General features: G+C 40.8%; 1 protein-coding gene across 1 annotated transcript; it reads right to left on the minus strand.

Moving 5' to 3' along the window:
- Positions 1–1,286: 1,286 nt before the first annotated feature.
- On the minus strand, positions 1,287–7,822 carry LOC121867868 (ornithine decarboxylase antizyme 1-like). Its single transcript, XM_042367992.1, has 4 exons — positions 7,747–7,822; positions 7,340–7,497; positions 4,086–4,326; positions 1,287–2,403 (listed from the first exon to the last, which is right to left on the minus strand). Exons 1-4 carry the CDS (start codon positions 7,820–7,822, stop codon positions 2,294–2,296), a joined length of 585 nt encoding a protein of 194 aa, XP_042223926.1. The 3' UTR covers positions 1,287–2,293.
- Between the last annotated feature and the right edge of the window lie 17,441 nt (positions 7,823–25,263).

The raw sequence follows: 25,263 nt of genomic DNA on the forward strand, positions 1-25,263 counted from the left end.
AATCCGTTCCAAAAGGTCGTTCGTTAACCGAAACCATTGTTTCAATGGGTTTTTGGGTAATTGGTTCCAGCTCACCGAAAATTTCCTAAATTCAACAAAAATGGTAGAAAAGTTCACTTACTTTGAGGTGTGTATGTAGAAGGCTCCTGGATGATGATGATGATGATGATGGGATTTAGAATGGGGGTGGAGGAGAAGGAAGAAGAGAAGGCATTGGGGTGGAAGAGAAGTCACCCCATGGCACCATTTCACCCATAAAATTTTAGCTGTCTGGTGTAATTCAAGATTATTTTCTTTAAATCAACACTGCACTGCATTATATATTGTCAATATGTAAATTATATTTCAAAATGACCAATAATTTGCTTGGAAACACAGAAAAAAAGCATTTAGTTGAAGAGTCTCAAGCAAGATGTTACCTCCAGTGAAAACAGAGAGAGACTAACTCCTGTTTGCTGTGTTAAGAGGCTGGATGCCGCGCATTAAACTAGTCACTTTACCTTCAATTATGTTCAATAATTGTTAAAATGACTAAAAAATTGAATATTAAACTTTTAAAATTATTGAATAGTATAAACTTCTTGATATTTACTAAAATAGTAAGGAATTTAAGCCCTAGAACCGATTAATGTATTGGCGGACTGATACTAAAGCTGGTTGCCCGGTCAGTGCAAGCGAAAACATGTTGAGGTCGGTTCGTAAGAACTTTGTTAACCGAATTGAAGATCCTTATGGAAGGCAGTTCGTTAATCGAAATTACGTTAACCGAGGTGTTCGTTAAACGAGGGGTCACTGTATATACATTTTTTTAATTATTTCAAAGGTTATTAACAATCCATAAAGTTTAGCAATGCATAAGCTGCAGATGTTTTACTACAGGTCACATTTCTCCGGAACACATTCCCGATGCCTAATGAAGACCCCCTATATAAGACTTGGGAAGAGAGCGTACTTGTAATGCCATACTAAGAAGTGGTATGTTTAAGTGGAAAGACCGAGAGTGGAGGATGAGGATGCAGAATGACTTTAGTTTATAATTATAAGAGCAAGGAAAATTTTGATAATGAAATCTACAGAAACTTGGAATCATGGTATATGCCAGCGATTGTCCATAAACAGCTTATTCATATAGCATAGCATACACCAAGTAGATATGTCATCCTTTAGAATCTTTATATCTTATTCCTCCAGTAAAGCTAAACATAAAATAACAGAAATAACTAAATTGAGACAGCCTTCCTATATGCTAAAGAATTCACTTCATGTAACAGGAGAAAAAAAAATCATTTATATTTGTGTGATTTATTGAATACAAGAACAAAGGAACCACCGATTATTTCTCCCAGTACAATGAAAGGAAATCTTAGTTGTACAAAACCATAATGACTGAATTGGTGAATGACTATCAGTGTCCATGTTAAGTTGCAAGTCTATAATCCCACCAGAATGATAAAACCATGATAAAATGAATATAGCAAACTGGGATTCTACAAGGATTCAAAAAACATACATGGAATGAATATCAACCTTTTTTTTTCATCATTTTATTATTTTCCACTTTTTTTTGTACATTTTGTTTTTTTGATATACGTGTCTTACTAGCAGCAGAAGCCAGAGGTCGCTGTGGAGCTTGACAGAAAAGACTCGATCCAGGAGCAAATAGCATAATGCCACATCAGTACTGTACCTGACATCCGCAAAGCTTAGTCATGGATCAACAATGCTCACTGTATTTGCAATAATGGATGCTAAAACAAGCCTTAGTTAACTATTTGGGTCATTTTCTCAGATTATACATATCAAAATATATCAATAAATTGTTACAAGGAAGAATTATCTTTGGTCCACAGGTTATGTTAACATTACACAAAAAACATCACCATACAAAAAAATCAAAATATACATGGCAAAAATTAAAATCTAATCAATATTATGACTGACTGAGCCTTTGATACCATTAATACAGATTATCTGCAAGTGTTGCATTGGATACAATTTCAATCTTGGTAACAACACTGTACAAGGCTCATTAAACTGGTGAAATAACCAGGCAGGCACTCACTTTCCCTCCCGCATCTGCCACAGAGTTATTTCTACCCCACTCCACAACAACAAAAGACAACTTGGGGAAACTCCACAATACTTTGGGTAACCAGGTTACACAAGCTTAATTTTTAAATGCATTACATTTTCAAGATGAAAGAAAAATATATTGATGAATAGATTTTCTTACTAACTACATGTAACCTGGTTCAGCCCAAGCATAATACAGAACCATCAACCTGTGAAGATACTACTCGATCTCATAGAGCATGTAGAAGTGATCATTGTTGGCAGGTGCCATTGGGTGGCCTGGTGGGATAGCCACAAACCCGAGGAACATGAAGTTGCGGATCAGCATAGCTATGGAAACAAAGAAACAATTATTGTGCTTAATATCAAGAAAAAATAATATAAAGACAGCAATTAAAAAATAAATAAATAAAATGACAAGATAGTTGTAAAAATCGGTAATTCATCACAGAATATTCCCCTAATACCAACTTATTCAAGAATAACTATACAGTACAAAACAATGACTGACCTTTTGAGTATGTTTTGGATTTCTTATAATACAAGTTGTCTGAAGATATTGAAGATATTGCATTATCTTATGCTTACATTACAGAAACTGATTAATCAGTAAACTACTTATAGGTTCTTGTGGTTAAGCACCAAACAAAATATTTTGCAAACACCTATCAGGGGAAATATAAGGTGACTGATGTGAGTGAGGAGCAATGAAAATTCATATAGACCTAAGCTTGATGTACAGTATTGGATTAAACTGCTGTCAGCCAATCCCCTAGCTTACAAAGTACCAGCTGACTGATGCTCCCAAGTCTATGACAACCACCTTTGGCAGTCCTACTTTGCAATCATGAATGCCCATGGATAATCAATTCTCAAAGAACTGGGGAAACCAAAGACAAGAAATTCTGAATACTGTAATATGAAGAGTAATGAAGCACCTAAAAAAAGGAATAAAGTACAGAAGTAACTATTATTTTTTTTTTATTGGTGGAATATGTACTTCACTTTTGAGTAAGGTGCTCATTTTTGTTTGCTACATACGCAATCCAATCTGTCTGACTTTCACTGTACAGTACTTTACAGTTATACTTTGTATCCCTCACCAATCACAGGGGTTACATTCTCAAAGCACATGTATTTGTGGAAGTAGCACGTTTGTTTATTTCATACAGTATAGTCTGCATTTACGCGGTCAATTGAACCCGTGGAGGTCCGCGTAAAACGAGAAACGCATTAACGAAATAACAGAACATATGGGATTAATTGAAATAGAGACTGGGCCGACCCCCAAACTCCACTTTTTCCGACAATACGTACGTTGTAGTAAAAATAACTTCTTAATTTTATGATGGTATGCACACACAATTAATATTTAAGAGAAATATCAATAATATTAGGTTTTTTAACACTTACGTTAATAGAAAAGATGGCTGGGCACACGGGGATGGGGGTTGGTTCCGAGGCAGAGGGCAAATTATTGGCCCTCACCTGTATCACTATCCACCACAGAGGCTTGCAGGGCCTCTCTGTCAAACCCCTCAAAGTCCATATCCAAACTATCACTGACTTGGGCAGGCTGTGGTGGGTGAAGAACTCAGTAATGTTTTGATTATTGGGTGACCTTGTGCGCACCTTGCCCGCGCCACTTCCCGCGTAAATGATGAAATTTACCGCGTAATTAAAACATTTCATTCAGGCAAGGTGCCGCGTAAATGACCAAACACGTAAACAAAAACCGCGTAAATCCAGACTATACTGTACTTTTATTTATGCTTATTACAGTAATGTACATACTGTATAATGAAAAATTCTGAAGGCATGGATAATGTAAAAACCTTCAAGTATCACAATTGTTCTATAAATACAGGTATTCATTTTTCAAAAATTATTTAAGAGTTCTAGATAAATTAATTTCCTTTAATTTGTTACGCACTATAGTTAATACAGTACGTATACCACTCAACACAAAAGCATCATATAACTGAAAACAAATCTTGCGCTAGCATTCATACCTCGATCACTACGATCCTTCTTGAAACATATTAGCACATGTGAGCAACCGAGGACTTCCTCAGCGTACTCAAGGAGAGACACAAATGCCTCTTTACTGCCCTCTGGTAGATGTACGATGGACAGGTAGAGACGGCGGCCAACTACGACTGTCTCCCATAGCACCGTAGTCTGTTCGGCCAGTTGAAATTTAAAACTCAATCGGACACAACCGTTCTGAGCTGCAGACACCACTTCAGTACCCTGAAAAATTTAGTTTTTATAAAGTTAGTTTATTAGAAGGTATTCCTTAAATTTAGAAGACATTCCAGTGATTTTTTTTTTAGTTTCAATCCAATTAAGTCTTATCTGTACCCCCTGTATAATGTTAGCTATGTCATATGGCTTAAAATACCTTAATATTTATTTGTAACAAGAAATGCAGTCCAATTTTGATTAATACCTTTCCTTGAATATGAAAAAACATTACATATTCCTTTTGTGACCAGATCCAGAAATACTGTACTGTACTGACTAGTCTACTCTCAGCCTCAATTTCTAACCATTTGTTACCTGGATAAGCTCCCCCCCCCTTTCACATTTCAGCTTTAGCAAATGAGGACACTGTCTCACCAGAAATAGTTCTTGGGAGTACCTTACCCAATAACCCGCCATCATCGAGACGTGTGTAAACACTGAAAGATTTAATCAGGCCTGCCACCTTCGTATAATAATGACACTAGTGCATGAATATTGTACTACATTATAAAGAATACTGTACATCCAAGCATGGATACTGTACTTAGAGTACAGTATGTAATAAAAATGCAATGTATTAAAGGACTCAATTGGATTTGAACAGCAAGTAATTTGTTGAGCAGACTGTGGGATTTCAGTGATGGCTCTATAATTATTGTACATCTGGCTGCAATAGGTTCTAGCAAATCAGCAAGAGACAATGACAGGCTTGCTGCCTGATGTACTGAATTACAATTATGTTGACCATGAAGAGATACCACCTACTCACCACATAATACACAGTATTCTTAATAGGTATAGCTGAAAAAAAAAACGAATATTTGTTTCATTCAAAGGATCTGATCCTCCTGCTCGACTGTAATGAAAAAGGTTAAGGGCTTTAGGTAATTTGAATGTTTTAGACCAATGGACAGGTAACAGCATAGTATTAAACTAATTTAGTTTCATGAATTCCATGTCACTGCTGCAACTGTATCGAATACTAAGTATATTATAATCAACTAGCAATGAAAATAAGATTGGGATTTTTAATACTGTACTGTAGTCATCTTTGTGAGGTCTAAGTTGACTCAGCAGCCTGATATGAGATTGGCAAGGTTGTCCACAGAGGTTGCTTGTGTGAAGAGCTACATCTAGTGTGGGAGGGGCTTATACTATGCATATGAATGGTCTTTCCAATGCCCTCGGCACGAGTACTGTATTACTCATGAACTAATACAGGTTTTTGGTTTTTTTACTTTAGCTTATGACTTCTTAAATTATGACTATAAAAGAAAGGCAAATTTAATAGCCATATTTTCTTCAATATGTTTAAAAAAAAATTTTTAACTTGTCTACTTCTCACTCAGAGCCCCTTATATGTCCTGTGTAGTCTTCACATTTGCCGCCTTGTAAGTACCATGCAAGGGTGGCATCACAGCACTTATAGTGTACTATAATACAGACATTTATAAATATAATGTCATCTAAAATTGAATTCAAGGGGTTTCTTTTACTGTTGTGAATAAAATCTTCATTAATCTGACAGAATTTTCCTTGTTACTCAATTACTCTACACTTAATGAGGCACTGCAAAACAAAACACAAAAAGGAAAAATTAGTGAAATACGTATGAAAAAAAGATGGAAAATGGCTGAACTTAATACAGTACAGTGGTCCCTCGATTAACGAACACAATTGGTTCCACAGAGTCGTTTGTTAACCGAAAATTTCGTTAACTGAATCTATTATTTCAATGGGATATTGGGTAATTGGTTCCAACTCACAGAAAAAATACATACAAAGTACTGTATAGTACCAGTAATAGAATTAACAAAACATTAAATATAAATTAAATACAGGTGTTCCTCTACTTATGAACGATTTACGTTCCTGAGGCTTGTTTGTACGTCCAACTTTACTCTTGTAGATACCAAACAAATTGTAAAAAATGAAAATATTATGGATATTTAGTACAGCTATACCCTTTAATACAGCCTTAAAACCTGGCTCACTCCTCCCCTTAGGTAATGTTTGTTCTATTTGGAATTTTCTATAAAATAATCCAGTCTCATCCATATTAAACACCTGTTCTGGCATGTAACCGCCCTCAGTGATGATGTTTGTATCTTTGAATGTTTGTAAGTTGAACATTCTTAAGTAGAGGAGCACCTGTACAGTAATGTATAATAATAAATAAAAAACAATAGAATACTATATTTAACTTACCAGGTACTTTGAGGTGTGTATGTCGTATTCCCAGCAGCTTTGTTTACATATCAAACGGCTGATTGTAGAGGCAATCGGTGATGACATGCCATATTCTTTACAGAGTGCATTGGTTCTAATGCCATCTTCATGTTTCATAATAATTTCTGCACTGTATATTATCAATATGTGAACTAAATTTCAGAATGACCAATAATTTTAATGTAAAAAGGCAAAATATTCAAAAGACCAACAAACTGGATGTTCACTCCACTGTAAACAAAGTTAAACTGAGAAGCGTTGGTGGGTGATTCGATCAGCTGATTGGCACACAAAAACTGTTCCATGTACTGTATATAGTATCAATATCAATATTCAAGAGCACAATTTTCTTGATATTTACTGCACCGGAAACAAATGTAAACATAGAACCAATTACTGTATTGGCGGACTAGCCGATAGGGTGATGCGCACAACAAAGAGTATTTCTCGTAAGGCTTTCGTTAATCAAAGTTTTGTTCGTTAATGGAATTGAAAATCCTTATGGGAGGGAGCTAATTCATTAACAATAGTTTCATTAATTGGACCGTTCGTTAATCGAGGGACCACTGTATATCAATAAAATCATAGCCTGCAAAAGCGATGGGTGCTTTTATACCCAGAGTAGAGGTTTTCATAGATGTGTAAAGGCACCTTAGGAACCTGACCATGATATGCAGGGCAGACTTTCTGGAAAAGCAACATTAACTTGTACTGTACTGAGTATGGAGGGAAGGGGATTGTCTCCTTTGCTTTAAGAACGCGATATAATGAGCAAACCTTTAATACTTACCGACACAGGTTTAGAACGAGTGCCGGCCACAGGGGGCTCTGAAGGTTTCCCCACGCCGCTGCCCTCTGCACTAGTAGACACGTAGGCGGCATGGGGAGCATCAAACCCACCACCGAGGCCCTGCGCCCAGGTGAACTGAGAAATGGCGCATTCCTCCACTCATACTACTGGAGTCCGTACTGAAAAAAGGAGGAAAAAAAATTACAGTACTAAATTATGATACAAGTAAAGCATATACTCAAGTAAAAACCAAACAATAATATCTGTACTTGTATTGTTATACCCAACAGTACTCGATACAAAAAGTGGACAGAAAACCAGGTAAAACTTAGAAATATGAGTTTGGAGAAAATGTATACCCTACCACCATTTATTTTTACCCTCTGAATTGACCTCACACATCCAACCTCCAAAAATTTGGGGCTGAAAAGCACACTGGGGATGGGCAAACACCAAGTGCACAGCACCCGAGGGACACACCATATACCATTGATGGGACAAGTGCACAGCACACAATTGATGGACTTTAAAGTGCACAACAGGCCAGTGATGAGAAAATACCAATGCAAAACACATCAGTGATAAACACATAAGGTGCAGATAAAAGCACGAACATGAGGAAAACTCAACCATAAATGCACACACACACACACTTCATACAATACAAAATAATTACTAGTATGAGAGGTAGTGCATGCACACCTTTATCAAGTTCCAGCTTGAATAATAGATTTACATTAAATTACATGAGGTAATGAATACAAGTTTGTATAATAAAATAATTATAACGGCCATATTAGAATATGTGAACATACAAAAACAAGATCATTCATAAGAACAGCCACACCTCGACCTGGGTGTGGCTGGCAGCTCAAGCTACAGGTATTTTCCCTGGCAGATGACGGTTACATGCCAGACATCAGTGTTAATCACTTTAAAAGAAGATTTGACAGACAGTCAACAAATACAACCCTAAACTCCATCTCCAACTGATCCTCATATATCATTAGTAGATTAAGAAATAAAAAATGTTTTGAGAATTCCGTGTACACGCAAGAATTTTGAAGATTCGTCATCGCCCTCTTCCCGTGATACAGTACAGTAGGTACTGTACTAAGACCTAAAGAAAATAAGATTATCAAGATCAGGCAGGTCAAACCACAGATGGGAAGGGGTACATACAGTACTAGCTAACCACCTCAAGACGGTGTGGGTTGCTATGTTTAAAGCCCAGATCCAGTGAGGACTGGCACAGCACTTGGCGCAGCCACAATCATGCGTTGGTGAGGCCAGCTGCTGAGTAAGCCATGTACAACTACCCCGATGCTCGCCAAACGATTCCCTGCCATATTGTATATTAGGTAACTCTTAAAAACGTACTTGCATTCTTCCCCAATGACCGAAAATTTTCACAATAGCAATAACAGCATAGGGTTTCCACATGAGGTACTAACAAATTATCACAAGAAGTTATGCAAGTGTTAATACAGTACTGTACACAAAACACCGTAAAACCCCAATTACGAGTTTTCTTCCACCGAGCCTTCCTTCAACTCATAACTCACCATCACATTACTTCCCTTAATTTTAATAGCTGATGTCTAGAGAATGGACCTTACATATAAACAACAATCCTGCTCTCCCAAATTAAAATATTTTACATACACACACTATTTTTGTTAATGAGGTCACCCAGTCGTCCACCAGCCCCGTCCTCCAGCTTACCTGCTCTTGTTGATCACCTCCATCACCACATGCTGCTTAAAGTCGCTCAACATTGTTATGGTAAACACGAAAACACTTGTCCTCACTAATTCACTGGGCAAGGTCTTTATGAAATCAAAACGTCTAAAGTTTATATTGAAGAATGTCAACAGTACAGTATATGTATTACTTAGGTATATATTTTACATTTATCTATCACATAATAAATTGTACTCGAGGTTCAATGAAGACCTTGTGTTTACATTATTCTACTGTTACAGTAGTTTGTGTACTCAAGAGTCATTTTCTTGCTTGAGTCCTCAGTCTTGTCTTGTTCAGCAAGGCTCACATTATTACTAGTTCCACATCTTTAGTTTTGTCTTATCACTATATATGTACAGTGTGTATATAAACATCACTCTCTATATACAGTATATATATATATACAAACTAATTGTGTTTAAAAGAGTTCACAGAGCACTTCAAGTCAATACAACATCACATCATCACAATTTTCTGTACTGCCGAGGGTAAAAAAACAAGGTTAATATTAACAAGTTTCACAAACGAAAAAGGTAACTAGTAATCCAAATTGGGTTCTAAGCCACACGAGCCCCAACATCGGGAGGAGGTTACCACGCTACACACCTTCACTACTCCATCTCACAACCAACCACTTCTCTGCCTTCCAACTACCAAGTACTGTATGATACAATGTCAACACTACCACAAGCATACCTGGAACAACAACACTGAAACAAATGTGTTTTTGTTTTTTTCAACTATAATGGGAGGATCAGATGATCATGCTTAGTTTTCACATTAACACGAAGCCCTTTAATCGTTACCACCAACCACATTTTTATAACTTCCAGTGATTAATTGATTTTTGGTAGCATCAAATGTGACATTTAAATTTGAGTTATCACTCCCACAAAGCTGCTATAAGACAGCTACCGATGGTAAAACCAGTGGTATTCACCAGTCACCACACAAAACATTCACAGAGGGACACACCACCACCCTACCATCAGAACACCATCTTCATTATCTCTGACCCAACATGAATATCTCATTGTCCACACACCATACCAATAACAGTCCACCACACTTTAACGAGCACACCTCACGTTCCCAGCAGCATCACTGGGAGATGAAGGATCACCCGAGAGAGCGTGTCTGACCCATGTAAATAAAAGAACACAGGCGCCTGCCTCTAATGTCACCAGATCAATTGGTAAAGCCATCGACCCCCAGTCAAGGCCACCTCCAGACCAACACCTTCCTCATTGATACAATATTGTCCTCACAGTGGCTGCCTTAAGAACCATCAGAATGCACTCTTCAGGTAAGGTGCAACATGGACCTTTAAGGACCTGGTTCTCTGAAATACTAACTCACACATTATGACTTTTATTTCTACCACTATTATTCTCTCAGTATCAACAATTTTCAGTTCACCAATACAGTACTGTCTCAGCACCACATACCACGCTCACCACAGAATTTTCTTACTTCCTCATTAACTTTCTGTCCACCACCATATCTCTTCTCAGCACTGCTAACTTCCTGTTCACCAGTTTATCCTCAGCATGATGCTATCTTTCTGTCCACCACAATCTTTTCCAAGCTTCGAAGAAAAGGTGAATTAATGGCCGAATGTACTTTTCATTAAATATTTAAATAAGCAATAAATTTAGGAACAAGTTTGTGTTTATGTCAAGATTCATTACTGTAGAGAATAAGAATGGAGCTAAATTTATGTTTAATATCACCATCACCTGCTGGGGATGTGACAAGCGCTGTTTACACTAATATCTACAATTAAGATGCATACACCACTAAGAATGCAGCAGCATTCATGTTTACATCAGTGTTCACATGCGTGGAGATCAACACCACTGGCGAGACGCATCTGGCTCAGGGTGCCTCAACACACCACCTGGCTACCTGGCCAATCACACACCGACTAACACTGCCTCACTGTTTCGTTGCCCCACCACACACTACCCTTTTATCCTCACCGCCCCCCCAGCTCGTGCCTGCCTGCCCACTTGCTGTGCGTGAGCACACACACACACACACACTGCTTTACAACTCAAAAAAAAGGATTCAATTAATGTACAATACCTAAGAATCACACCGCCAAGAAAATAGTTTACTTTTCATCAAAATGCCAAGGAGTCATTGGTATCCACAATGGTTTTAACCATTTGAGAAAAAACAAAACAAAAAGGAATTCACAGCAATAAGGACAAAACTTGATAGCTCATTTCTATGACATAGTTAATCCAGCCAACCCCTTCCCTCCTCTCCCTGGCTCCAGTGGCCAACTTTGAAAGAAGAAGGTGGTAGAACATTTGAACAGGTTGCACAACCCTCGTCGTCCTAACAAAACCTTATTCTTGTGACTGGCTCAGCTCCTCTCGCACCTGTCATTCCAACGCAATGCACCACACACCTGCACCAACAACCCCCCAAAAATTAAGAAGAGAAACACGGAGGTAAAAAATTTCTTATCGGGCCAGTGTCAGCTGATGTCCAGGTTGCTTTCGGGTCACTCTCAAACCGTTTTCGAGCCCCCTACCCTATCTCCTCCCTACCATCTGCCACCCCATCCCCCTTAACCTCTTCATCCATCACTCAATATTCCTCACACACAAAACAACAACAACGTTAACGAGACCTGGTGGTTTACCCGAGTACTTGAGTGATGTTTAAAACCATCTTGTAGTACAGTATACGGCCATATGACCCAAACTTAACAAACCATCATGTTTACTATTGGGTGGTTGCCTAGGAGGGTAAGGGTTAAAAAGAAACACACACCATGCAACCCTGTGCAAGCCTTTACTTCTTTACCTTAACACATTAAACAGAATCCCAATGAGTACTGAGATGTTCCAACTATTACTACCACTATCACCATTTACTACTTACTAACTTACTACCTGACTGCTGCGTCTATTCTGCAGTAACATCTTTATCGGTGAATAACCTCGGGTGTAAAATAGGCTACATAAGTTTGCTCTATGCTCCCCGGTGCTTCCTGACTGTTGTGCCAGTGCCTGCCCTAGTTGCCTGCAAACTTTTCGCATATATGGTGTGGCTTGTGTGTTGAAAAATAATGCGGGTTTACAGCAGCCACGTGGAGCCTGACGACACCGAAGACCACCTCACCCTCTTCAGTAAACATAACCATCCCTTTCCCCCACCCCAGTAAGGTTACATTGTGTTCACCCATACAGTAACTTTCTCCCCACCCCAAGTCAAGATATAGAATTGTAACTTCCCCCCTCCCCACACATCCAAGAGGTGACACTACCATTAGAATTTGGACATTATCCTACAGGGACCTAATAGCTCAGGTTAAATTGGGTTTGAGGCAAATTAAAACAGGGTTCCAATGTTTCTTCTTTCAACATCAACCAGTGCTCAATAAAAATTCAAACACTAAGCGCACCCTTTTCTTTATGTGCCGTGTACATTTCTTCTTAGTGCACCTATACCTCAGTACCTGTCATGTTACATAATACTAAATGAACTGTGCAAGTGCGCCAACCAGCACGTGTGTCATCACACAGCACGTCCAAAAACATGTGCGTCTTGTTTTATACACAGAAACTAAAACAAGACAGTTACAATCTTCACCAATACAACACTCTTCTGAGATATGTTTCTGCCTCTCTTTGGCATGAACCTTCAATATTGCTCAACATAACAAACCTAAACATGTAAGCAAGCTGAACACCAAGTTAAAAATTATATATAGAACAGGGACCTGAGATTAAATAGTGATTGCAGGAAAAGAGGGTAGGAAGAGGGGGGAAATGGAAAGAAAGGGGGAAAGGAAAGAAAGGGGAAAAGGAAGGGAAGGGAAAGGAAGGGAAGGAAGGGGAAGGGAAAGGAAGGGAAAGGGAAAGGAAGGGGAAAGGAAAGGAAGGGGAAAGGGGTGAAAGGAAGGGGAAAGGGGGGGAAGGGTGAAAAGGAGGGGGGAAGGGTGAAAAGGAGGGGGAAGAGAGTGAAGAGAGGAAGGAGACAAGAGGGAGGCACATGAGGAAGGAAAAACGTGTGGGGGAATAGTAAACCACAATTACCATCGTTGGGTAGCTACAGGTATACACAGTGGACCGGGAGGGGAGGGGTGGCAGGAAAGAGTGCCAGGTTGGGTATTATTATCCTTCAAGCTTCATGTGGTGGCCAACACACCGCTGGGTCCTGGCCGTGGTACCTACTCCCAGACTAATTGTGTTGCCGTGTTCGTGCCAATGTATCCCTTCCCTCGCCACCATGACAGCTCATACGCCACTCTCCTGAAGACGCTACTGTTGACTGTCTAAGAATACCATACCGTACCTAAAAGCACCACCGTGTTTTAAGCGTTGTCAACACTATACACACTGTACATTAATTACGGGTTTCTCATTCCTGGATATATTTACGGATTGGTAATTACTAGACATTTACTGGTTAAAAGTGAAATATGGATATTAATCTGAATACAGTATCCAACTTTCAGAGAATAAACAAATCCATTATGAGGTGCTACCAAACTTCTGCAATTATGAACGTGTTGACGTGAACAGATATATATACGGGGCTTGTTGCGAGGCGTGAGGAACACGTGTGGGGGAGGTGAAAGGTTCACCTTGCTGGCTTGTACCCTAGTTCAGGGTTATGTTTACCAACACACGGTTTACTCCGGGCCACACCACAACCCACTACACACACCCACACCGACCACCACCACCCACACACACACCCTACTCCCCCGTTCATACAAAATAATTATAAAATTTACACACATCACAAACATTCAGTGATATAATTACCCACTACAAACTCTGCTGCTACCGACGTAAAACATGACACAGTTGTGGGCGGAAGTAATAGAATATTTTTCCTGGTAGAGGTGAGCTAAGAGAATAAACAAAATTAAGACCGTTTAAAAATTTAACGGTCACCGATCAACATTAAAGCACAACTTATGATATTGGTAACGAGAACAACAAATGTGTCTATAGTAATATCCATGCAATCCTAAACACAAGAATTTCAGTGTTGCTGGAGGCTGTTCAGTACTTCGGTCACTTATCCTGCAGTATACAGGTACAACTAGGTACGCAAAAAGCATCGTGTTGAAGGGGCTGCCAAGACAAGCGGGGATTTAGGTTAACAGGGTCACGTTGATAACACCCCCAAGATCGGTTCACTAAACAAACCCCTAAAAGTTATTTCTGTTAGGACAAAACCAGAAGTATCAAGCATCCTGCCTCGACATGCCAAGTGTAGTAGGGTGCCGCCAAAACAGTGCAGGCATCCCTCACTAAACAGCCTCAAGCCCTCCTGAAGGGTCTGTCTAGTCTTCGAAATAACACGCCAACATCAATAATGGTAATACGTTTAAACTTTGACCACAAAACACAGCATTAATATATAAAATTACAAGAATATCATTAAGACACGGACGCCAAGCTGACCCATAAACGAAGGTTAGTCATTACTAAAAACTACATCACACTGACTTGTACTACTGTAATTTTCAGCCAAATATATACACAGTGTTTAAAAGTCAGCTCATTCTTTACCACATTCATGGAACAAAACACTTGTTAACGTCCATTGAACCAAGAATCATTAGCAATTTAAACGACGCAGTAGGTGTGTGTGTGTGTGTGTGTGTGTGTGTGTGTGTGTCAGACCCGCTGGCTGGCTGGCCCGCCACCTCCCCGCCAGTCATAGGGGTTTTATCCAGCTAGCTCCACTTTTGATAGCGCTACCTACATCACACAGTGCGCATTTAAACTGAGGTGATTACAACGGTACGTAATCACCAAGTGGTAATTTGTCGTACTGTATTTAAATATGTGATTTATTCCACAAATTTTACACACTAGTATAATATTATACTGCCTTTATAAAACAAAACACTAAACTAACCAACTCAGTGACACGTAGCAAAACAAAACCACTAGAGATATTACACAAACAACAATGATAAGCGGATGAACTACCACCATTATCATAACAATTGCAACTTGGACCACTCAACTTCCCACCACCTCAAGATGTCTACCAATAACAGTGTACACATGTCCAGCATTACAACCAAAGTATGGCTACAAAATACCAACCAATGTTCAGTCATGTAAATTATAACCACACGTATTATTAATGCATGTCCGCCACCATAACTATCTATGTCCCAAGATCCACCATTACGCTGTGCCACCCCCCACGACCGTTGGTAACAAACACGAGTGCCTGAAGTGTTGCCGCAGTCGTACAAGCTTCTATAACACTACCAAGGTCATCGTTATCATTGCTCCCCTCATCCTCTCACCCCCAAACATACTATCCTAAAACGCCCCCTTTACACACTTGTCAAACTTAAGGCTCCATAATTTATGCATTTTATCTAAATTCTTTTTCCATTTCAGTGATAACGTTACGTAGCGTCTAGGCTACTAACAGGACACACCCAGTGCAGAAACCGTGCAATCAAATGGTAATGACTATAAAAAAATAGCCAGCTCAGCAAGCCTCAGTTTGGCACTAGCAACAATCACAACAAGTGTCCCCCCCCCCAACTCAACAACAGTATCTGCAGTTATGCTCCATACCAAGAAAACGTAACTCAACGTTACTAGCTATAAAAAAAAGTCACGACGATTAGGCACCCAGCGAAGACTTGTTTCTGGGGCAAGAATAGGTGATCATTTTCCATCGCGCCATAATATATAAGGGTCGATTCCCAGTTGTTTTCACGCTCAAATTATCAAAACACCAACTATAGACGTGGTGTCATCGTGTTGACACTGTACACTATAACACTTAACTATCATCCTGCAGCCAGATCGTGGGAGGTGATGTGTGAGGCCTTGCCAAGTATAATATAATAATGGTTGCCGCGGCGTGTGATTGGAGCTGGTTTTGTTTGGGAACATGTGCGCCATACAAAAACAGTTATAAATATTAACTACAGTATTTCTTTCACATTTCCACTAATATCATTCAGATTTATCTTAAGTTTAATGACTTCACACAAACATTTTACCTTCACTTAGTTATAACAAGTCTTCACAAAATTCATATCAAGTTTACAACGCTTTAACATTTACATATTTGACTTGTCCCGTTAAAGCTCTATTACAGTATACCACCAGGCCTCGAGCCTACTCAACAACTAAGCCACAACTGTCCATCACGACTTAACATCCAAATCCAGTCGTCGTCAGCTGCACAGATCTGATTACACATTCTACTCCCTAACGTCAGAATGGTAATCGGGAATTAGACCTCAACAAACCTACGACTAATTTATTCATAACATCTACACAGAAACTTAATAAATGCTTGATACGTTAAGTGACTAATTTCGCCAAAATATAAACGGTAAACGCTACATACCCTCAAGGGAGAACTTGTTCATAAATGGCAAATATTATGAAAGCAGCCTTGGACGGAGACCACACAGCCTGGTGCATACGGCTTCCCCAGCAGCTGTCAGAGTCAAGGAACACCAACTTGACAACCAAGAGATGACATTTCCTTAAACCAATACATATATGTTAATTTTTTCACCCTCCACCAAGCGAAGATATACTTGTACTGTATCTGTGCTGGACGCCGCCTGCACATAGTTCGACTTATAACGAAAGGAGCTCCAGACACCAAGACAATGCACAGCTAATAAAAGGAACCCGACTTAACCCCCCAACAGGAAATGCTAGAACTCTTATAACTGGGCGGCCACACTACACTCAGGTTACCGCAATTGGGTAATCTTTCATTCTCATTAAGGCTATCATAATTGGTCTTCTTTCTAATACCAATACCAAAAACTAAATAAAACCAACGCCCTTAACTTCTTGAGGATCCGGGTTCACTCCATCGCCCCTTGTCATTATTCCAAACGACCAGTGTCACACCAGTACGGAGCAGTTACAGCACACCCCCGCCTGGGTTTACACGGGTCTACTGATCTAAATAACTCCTCAAACTCGACTTTTAAAATGCATAGAATACTCGACAGAATTTTTTTTTTTTTTTACGGGGATTAGCCCACTCGGGCACAGGTCACTGACCCACATCAGGCCCGAAAATGTAATAATAATAATATTAATTCATAGTAAATAAAATTTATAATAAAATTTTAATGGTAATAATAACAACACTGATAATAATAAATACAAAGAAATGCAAGAATGAAAAAAATCAACAGTGAGAAACGCTATATGTATGTTGTTTTGTCATGTAATAGAAACAACCGAGACCCTACAATTGTGTGTAAATGAGGCAGAAAGTCAGATCAGCAACCTGGGATTTGGTCACAATTTTCGTGGTGCCATATGGCAGCAGGGTCTACCATTAGACAACACATTATGCTGCCAATATCTTCCCAGGCGGTAGTACCTCCCTGTTCGGTAGCTGCCTACTACCTACTTCTTGATATTAAATAATTCGGTTCAACAATTATCTAGGTACATTAATATCCACTTTATGACCTTAAAAAACTTCCTTCGGAGACGCACACACATTCAAGGATAATGAACCTTTCTACATTGTAAAACACACACATCATTGGCGCACTTAAGGGTAAACATATAATGGTTGCCCCTCGTGTAACGAGGATGGCTGGCCCTTGGGACACCTAGGCGTGAATTTGTTGAAGGTGTAGAAGCTGTCGCCAACACTCCAAGTTAACGAGTTGCATGACCCAATGTCAAGGAATAGTCCGAGAAGACCGGACAACTCGCCAACTGCACTCGCTAACCAATACCCCGGAACACGATCCGCAAATCGATTAACATCCAGGTCCCCAATTACTGCTGGGTAGACAGAGGCAAATGGCGTAAAAAACTTTGCCCATAGTTTCACCCTGTCCGGGGATCGAACCCGGGTCCGTTCGCTTGCGAGGCGAGCATGCTGATCACTACACCACCGTACACCAGGAGGGGAGGGGGGGAGGCTCTGCTCACCAAGGCTAGGTAATGACTTGCTAACTCGAACTAATCTCAAACCCCTCAAGTCCCATATTCGAATGAGATCAAGGAAAATAATTTTATATCTGCAATTGGATATGGTTGTATCATGTAAGTATTTCTAAAATTAAATACAAATGTATGGAGATTGGAGATGAAAAAATAAGAGAAGACTACGGACAGACACACGCAAACATACCCATCAGGTGTGGAATCCATTAGGGACAATAGAAATGCTGAAATCCACGAGTGACTAAGATAACAGAAAGGCTCGTGAACACTACTAAGGACAGCTCTTGTTCGCAGGAAAGGCACAAGACACAGGAGCGACCACAACAGTGTTATCAGAGGAAACGCCTCGCCGCGCCCTGATAACGCCTCAGTAACATGTTTGGAAAATATATAATCACAGGTTAATTTTAAGTCCGCAAATGACTCCCTCCAAAACGACAACACTTATTCACAATCAAAACAGTCACTATAATGGTATTTCTGTTAACAGACAAATGACTTGTCAATAGCTGTCAACCACGTACAGTACACAGTAAAGTGCAACAAGTGATTTCATTATAAGAGTATCAGTTTAAATATAGTTATGTTTTAGAGTATGTATGTATGATTAACCCCTGCCACTACCTACAAGCCTTCACGACACTCCTCTACCCTACACAGCTTCCAGCACCGACTGACCTTGTGACAATCCCTCCCTCCCCCAGCGGCTCCCCCAGGCGTTACCCTTTAAGCAGCCAACACTAGCTGAGCCTCTCCGCACCTTCAGTAACACCAGTCACAGTTACCCCCCTCCTCCCCCCACATACACCACTCTTTCACCACTCAGGTAATGTCACACTCCCTCCCCTCACACACACTGCTAACGTCACAAACCTCACTCTTGCCCACCCCCTCCCCCCACCACTCAGCTAACATCCACACCCCTTCCCCACACTCCTCATCCACACACCCCCTCCCCTCTTCTCCACCACTCGGCTAACATCCACACGCCCCCTCTCCTCTCCCACTCAACTATAGAGACCACATGTTCCACCTACGAAAGCAAAATAAAATACATGGTGTGGTGTAACTCCCGTGTGTAATAATTGTGTATTGTATTGAACCTAAAAAGAGAAAGTGTTTTTCCTCGCCACAACAATGTTCGGGTTAATTTGTCACCCCCCAAATGCTGTATTTCTATTAACGATGGTTTAAAACAAGCCGAGTCCAGGGGTGCCAAGGGTTTATTTCGAAACAAAACATAACGCAATAAATCATTCTGGATAACAATTTTAAGGCAATCCCGGTATATTTCACCTGATGATTAAACACGCTAACCTAAACTAAACCACTAGGTAGCGTGGGGGGGGGGGGGGATCCTCAGGAAATATGCTGTGGTGTCTAATCTTCAGGTGATCCATAACTTTTAGGGTAAATTTATAATCGAAAACATTAAAGTATAAGTTAGTATTTGTTTCCATGTTACAACAAATGTCGGGGAACAGCACGAGTGAAGACATTGAGAATCCAGTGTAAAACGTAATTTGCATGGCAATAGGCCGAGCGTAAAGCCGCATTACCCACAGCAGAGCGCATCACAGCACACCCCACACACCAGGCGGCATTGAAAGAGGTCGTATTAATCCAGGAGAAGAGGTCACCTTGATTTAAGTTACCCAGACGAGGAGGAAGGTTGTGAAGAACAGCAGCAGGGAACAATGTACCTGAAATATGTGCTCCACAGTTACATCACCAAGAGAGGTAACGACACCTACAGTTTATAGTTATACCAAGCGCTGCCCCACACCCCACCACCACCCTCCCACAACCTCACCTCGCGCGCTCAGTTGATGTCCTCTGTTACATAAGGTGGTGAGGTGTACACTCACCTCGCCCAGTAGATGACGCAGCAACACAAAGGGAAACTCACTATCTTCCGCCTCTCACTATTTACTAACACTAGCACAGAATTCAAGCGAGGATTTTAATTAAAGATCATGGGTATTTCTGGTGAGAGAGAGAGAGAGGGGGCTTGAGCCAGTTTATTAAGAATGTCAATTTTCTCTACTACCAAATCAACTTCTATGAAACATATTTAACATTCTACCAACGCATCATCTATGTTACTAATAAAGAAATTATATCGAGAATTTGATAAACTTTATCACCCCGCACCGCCACCCACGTCATGTGAAGTGAAGGTCAAGTACACCACCGAGAGGGGCATGAAGCCTTAACAGTTATCATAAACAATAATGTTATGATTCTTGCTTAACCAGGGCATTATTAATCACCACAAACACGATGACCCAGCGAATCCAGGAAAAAAGTAAAGAAATAAAGTCACAGAAAACCTAACCTAACCCACGTACAATGCCATCATAATATATATATATATATATATATATATATATATATATATATATATATATATATATATATATATATATATATATATATATATATATATATATATATATATATATATATATATAGTGTTGTTTATGTGTACAAGTCATAAGACACTTTTCCATTCACCGACCCAACACACCAGGGGGGAATCACCTAACATTATTCTCTCCAGCCTCTTGCCCTGTAGCAATACCACCTGATACATACTAGTCACTTGAGTATGTTGAAGGCGCAGACTCCAGAAGAAACTGTGTCTGTGTGTAGGTTATTGTGACAAATCGGTCATAAAATTTACCTAGCAAGGTCAAAGGTACAAATAGCGGAATAACAGCGTATTACCTAGGCGAGTTTTCTAACCCAGATAACCTTGGTACACCACATGATTCTGACCAAATTTAAGAGTGACTTTTACACCCCAGCTAATCGTATCTTAACCTAAACTAACCCCTCCTCCCAACACTTCCCTCCAAGAACACAAACACAATATACCACTCACCTCCAACAGGACATACACACTACCTGACAATATCACAATGACTTACTAACCTCACCCCCACAACCTTCCCGGCATGGATGATCAACTCCCCGATGCCATCCACCACCTCACCCGCCCACATGAGGACCACGTGTTCTGTATCGGCACCTCACCCTCCGACCCTCATTAGTCAGTACTACTCGTATCATCCCTCTCATAGTTGCTTCATATTTATATCTACTCTTACACAATCACTGAACTCTATTTTTTGCCCTGCCCTGCCACACTGCCTTCAACTCGTCTCTAATAACAATCACAATCTACAACAGAACAAGTAACGAACACATCCATATTCTGTTATAATTGGGGCGAGTTGAAGAGAAGCGACTCGACCAAAAAAAACAAAAAAACAAAACTAATGACATCCAACACTTGTACCCGCGAGCCTTAACAAACATCACAAGAACCAACGTGTATTACAGAAGGGCTACGACCGACTTGGTAAACTCTCAAGCCTCCTCACGTGTCATAAATAAACGGCGCATTCAACGAGGCATTGATCCACGTATGACAGGACAAACGCACAAACAATCACACTTAACATCACTCCAATAACTGTAACATTCCTCTTAAGAGACTCAGACGAAGGTGATGGTAGTGACTATTAACATTCCACAAAACGAGGCTGATATAATAAGAGAAAATACCATCCCCACGAGGCTCCAGCTTATTCAGTTTATTATTACATTTATACACACACAGACAGCAGAGAGAGAGAGAGAGAGGAGACTTTGATGTGGACCGAACTAAAGCTGGGAAGCCACACAAGCACCACGAGTAACCCACGTTTATGCAAGGCACCACACTAACGCCATTATCTTGTGCCACTACCATATTCATAACCTTCGTCGTCTTCTTCCTTGTGTTACCGTTGCTGTGTGTGTGTTAAATCCTCTTACCCCAAAACCACTACATGATTCACGAGTTAAAATGTCAATTGCGTGATGACTGGCAATGTTAAAGGCAGAACTAGACTTACTTGAGGGAGTGACAAGGCACAAACGCACACACTAACCAGGCGTTCGTTCGTCTTCCTTGTGCTACCACCATTGGGATCCTAATACTGTGCTTGCACCGTCAGGATCATCCAACCCCTCCCTCCCTCTCCGCCAGAATAAGCGCCACAAGCACTATCCCACCACCTCCTCATACACATTATGTCGGTCTGGTTTTATCATCACGCTTGTCGCCTCATCACCGCCCCACACCAACCCTCTCAGCCTCCCTCTTCCCGCGTGTACCTTTCTTCCTGCAACTTATACCTCTTCTTTCCACTTCACTATAATAAAATTTTCCCTACACACGCAGCACTTTTTTTAACACACATCACAGCCCTTCGACGTACTAATTCACCTCCACAGAGTACTGTCTTTACGTTCAGTGTTCAACAACAAAGGCACGTCACATCTCCTGTTTCACCCGTGACGTCACAGATCAACATCAACAAGGGCTGCTATAAGGAGAGCTGCCGCCGCCGCCACCACTACTACGTGACGTCCCAGCCAGCAATGGAGGTAATTTGCCACAGATGTCACCTCCGTTGTTGTGGTCGGCCGTCAACGCCACAAATACCAAAGTGGTGAACGAACTTTGTGTCGCATTGGCTAGTCTTATCCGAGTTTTTGTTACGATCCTGGCACTACACTCTCTGGGTACCCTGACGTCACCCTCAACCTCCATCACCTGCTGACTCTCTCACCAAGACTATTACTCCAGATCAGACCCAACTTGACCCCACGACCTCCACCCTCACTGAATCGTCCCAACTACCCACTCCAATGATCCTTCCACCGCCTTGTACTCCCCCCTGACCTCATCTGACCACCGTGGCATCACCCGTCTCCCTATGTTGACTGCGACACCCCCAAACAGCTCTTAACAACCAAGCTACCAAAGGCTGTCTCTCCCAGTCTAACCAAGCCACCGCGACCAACCGTCTCAATATCACGAGTAGTATCCCAACTGACAGGTCCAATGATTACCAGATCTTACCCCAGACAGCGCTTGGGACCCCTGTTGCTGCTGCTGTGCCTGAGTCTAGCCGTAACCTTACCCCCCCCCCTTCAGGAGCTTCACCTTCGCCACCACCACAGACTATGATTACACAACACAAGAAGAATCCCCAATCACGTACAGAAAGTCCTTGGAGTTAAGGGTTAATTATACAGAATTACAAGTACTACACTCGTATCAGAGACTGTAAACAAGAAGAGTTTCACCAGAGGGAGTGATAAAACACGAGACCCAAATCCCACTGTTGGTGATAGCACCGACGTAGATGTCTGTCTGACATGCCAAGCACTGTACAGCATTAACAGTAACACCGTCCCGGAACAGTCCTGTCCTACCCCCTACCTTCCTTGCCACACCCTATCCCCCCCAACCCTCACTCCGAATTTCTTCAATTTCCGAAATATTCAATTTCCCCCACCTCTACTCTTTTCTCTACAAAAAAAAAACACGTTCTGTCCAACGTCATCGTCCGTGCCTCCACCTTGTCTTCATCTACCGCCTTGTTTAGCTTAACACCAGCGCATGTGAGGCCACACCTAGCACCATTACCAGCTCTGACAACCAACACTTCTTTAGGCGTCTTGCATTGTTTTGTACAATGTATGTCAATTTATGCAACTTTCTTACTGTAAGCAACTTACCGTAACTGGCATAGTCATTATCACAATTTATCAGTATAAACAAGATTTTCTCTTCGCACAAGGTAAGGCAAACATTACTTCATAATAACACCGTTCACCATACAGGTAAACACGCTCTAACACCACTAGCCAAGACAAACCATAGATTTCGTTACCACAAAAGCGTTACAAACCTCCAGCACCACATTACAAGTATTTGGACTCTCATAAAACGCGGTTTACGGTTCGCATTTATCAAACACGGAAGTACAACGCAAAAACTCTCCCGATACACACACACGTTCTCCCACAAAATAACCAGACAAAAAAGGGAGTGAAAGAAAAATAATGATAACGGCGTTAGAGTCTTAATGGAACACAGTTGATAAGCCTAATATATATACTGGAGTGACTGATCATTGGCTGAAATGACAAGATGGACCATGGACTCTAGACTGGGTCGACACCTTTCTGAATAAACAGTAGGAGTTAACTATGTTTCTGACCTGACTAGCCTAAACCACCCCCCCCCCCTTCTCACCCACTTTCTTTCTCTCCCGTCGCCTAACCTCCGATTCTCAAAAGGTTTATCCAGTAAATATTCTCATTAATGGTGGTGTAAGACGACATCTAGCTGGGTCACTCACTCCAACTCCTGTACAAGGGTGGTTCACGTCAGACGCTCCCACAGATGCACAAGGTGGAATAAACCCAATTTCCCGCTTAAACTCGTCTCCCACTATTAAAAAAATTCACCAACCGTACCCAACCCAAGTGAGATCAAATTCCTTTGAATACTGAAGGAAGCGTTGCGTTTACTAACTTGTGTGAAAGCAAAACAAGTACAAAATCGGATTTCAATTTAATCGCTGTAAATGACTAAGTTAAAATATTTCACAAAAATTTCAAGGTTGATAGGACAATGAGAGAGAGAGAGAAATAAACCATAAAAGCTTCGTGACACAGGTAGGGTGGAGGGGAGGAAAGGAGGGGGGAGGCTGGCATTAGCGGGTCGATAACTCAGGTCGACGCACCACCACTCTGCTACGATCATGACTGCTCTTCAACCGACCTACGCGGTCTTCAAAGAAACTATGCGGTCTTCTGACAGGAAATGATGTTTGACTTTGCGTAAACCCAATACCATTAATATAAACAGCCGGGCACTATTACCCGGTAGAATTCCCCACCCCCCCTTCAAAAACCCCCCAAACAATACGGGCCCTTTAAACTGCCCTACCCATCTCAATTCAAACAGTGCGTCATAAAGCCACCTCTCGGAAATGCCCTACGCACCCTCACTACGCAGTCTATTTCTCAGATCAATAAATAATACGCAGTAGGGTAAACATTTAAAGCCGCCCGACGGATTCTTCTCTTTAAAAAACTAATCAGATAAACCTCTCAACCGCGATACGCAATCAACGATAAAGTTAAGAGATAATACAGTAACACATAAATGTGAACATGTAAACACTAAGTACAGGGTGAAGGGGAAATGACCAGTGTGGATGTAGGGAGCGAGATTAATCGGAGGGTATGACGACGGGGGTTAATACCAGGGTGGGATGAGCTGGAATGCATAACACGGGAAAAACATCAAGGAATTAATGACCAGGATGGAATGTGCTGGAATGAATGACACGGTAAAAACATCAAGTAGTA

The sequence above is a fragment of the Homarus americanus genome, unplaced genomic scaffold, assembly GCF_018991925.1.
Source record: "Homarus americanus isolate GMGI-L3 unplaced genomic scaffold, GMGI_Hamer_2.0 scaffold37032, whole genome shotgun sequence".
Taxonomy (NCBI): domain Eukaryota; kingdom Metazoa; phylum Arthropoda; class Malacostraca; order Decapoda; family Nephropidae; genus Homarus; species Homarus americanus.

Coding starts and splice junctions, on each gene's coding strand:
- LOC121867868 (XM_042367992.1), bottom strand. CDS start 7,822: ATGGTGTGTCCCTCGGGTGCTGTGCACTTGGTGTTTGCCCATCCCCAG. Junction 7,498..7,746: donor TCAGCCCCAAATTTTTGGAG/GTTGGATGTGTG, acceptor CAGTAGTATGAG/TGGAGGAATGCGCCATTTCT. Junction 4,327..7,339: donor CTCGTTCTAAACCTGTGTCG/GTAAGTATTAAA, acceptor TAAATTTTTCAG/GGTACTGAAGTGGTGTCTGC.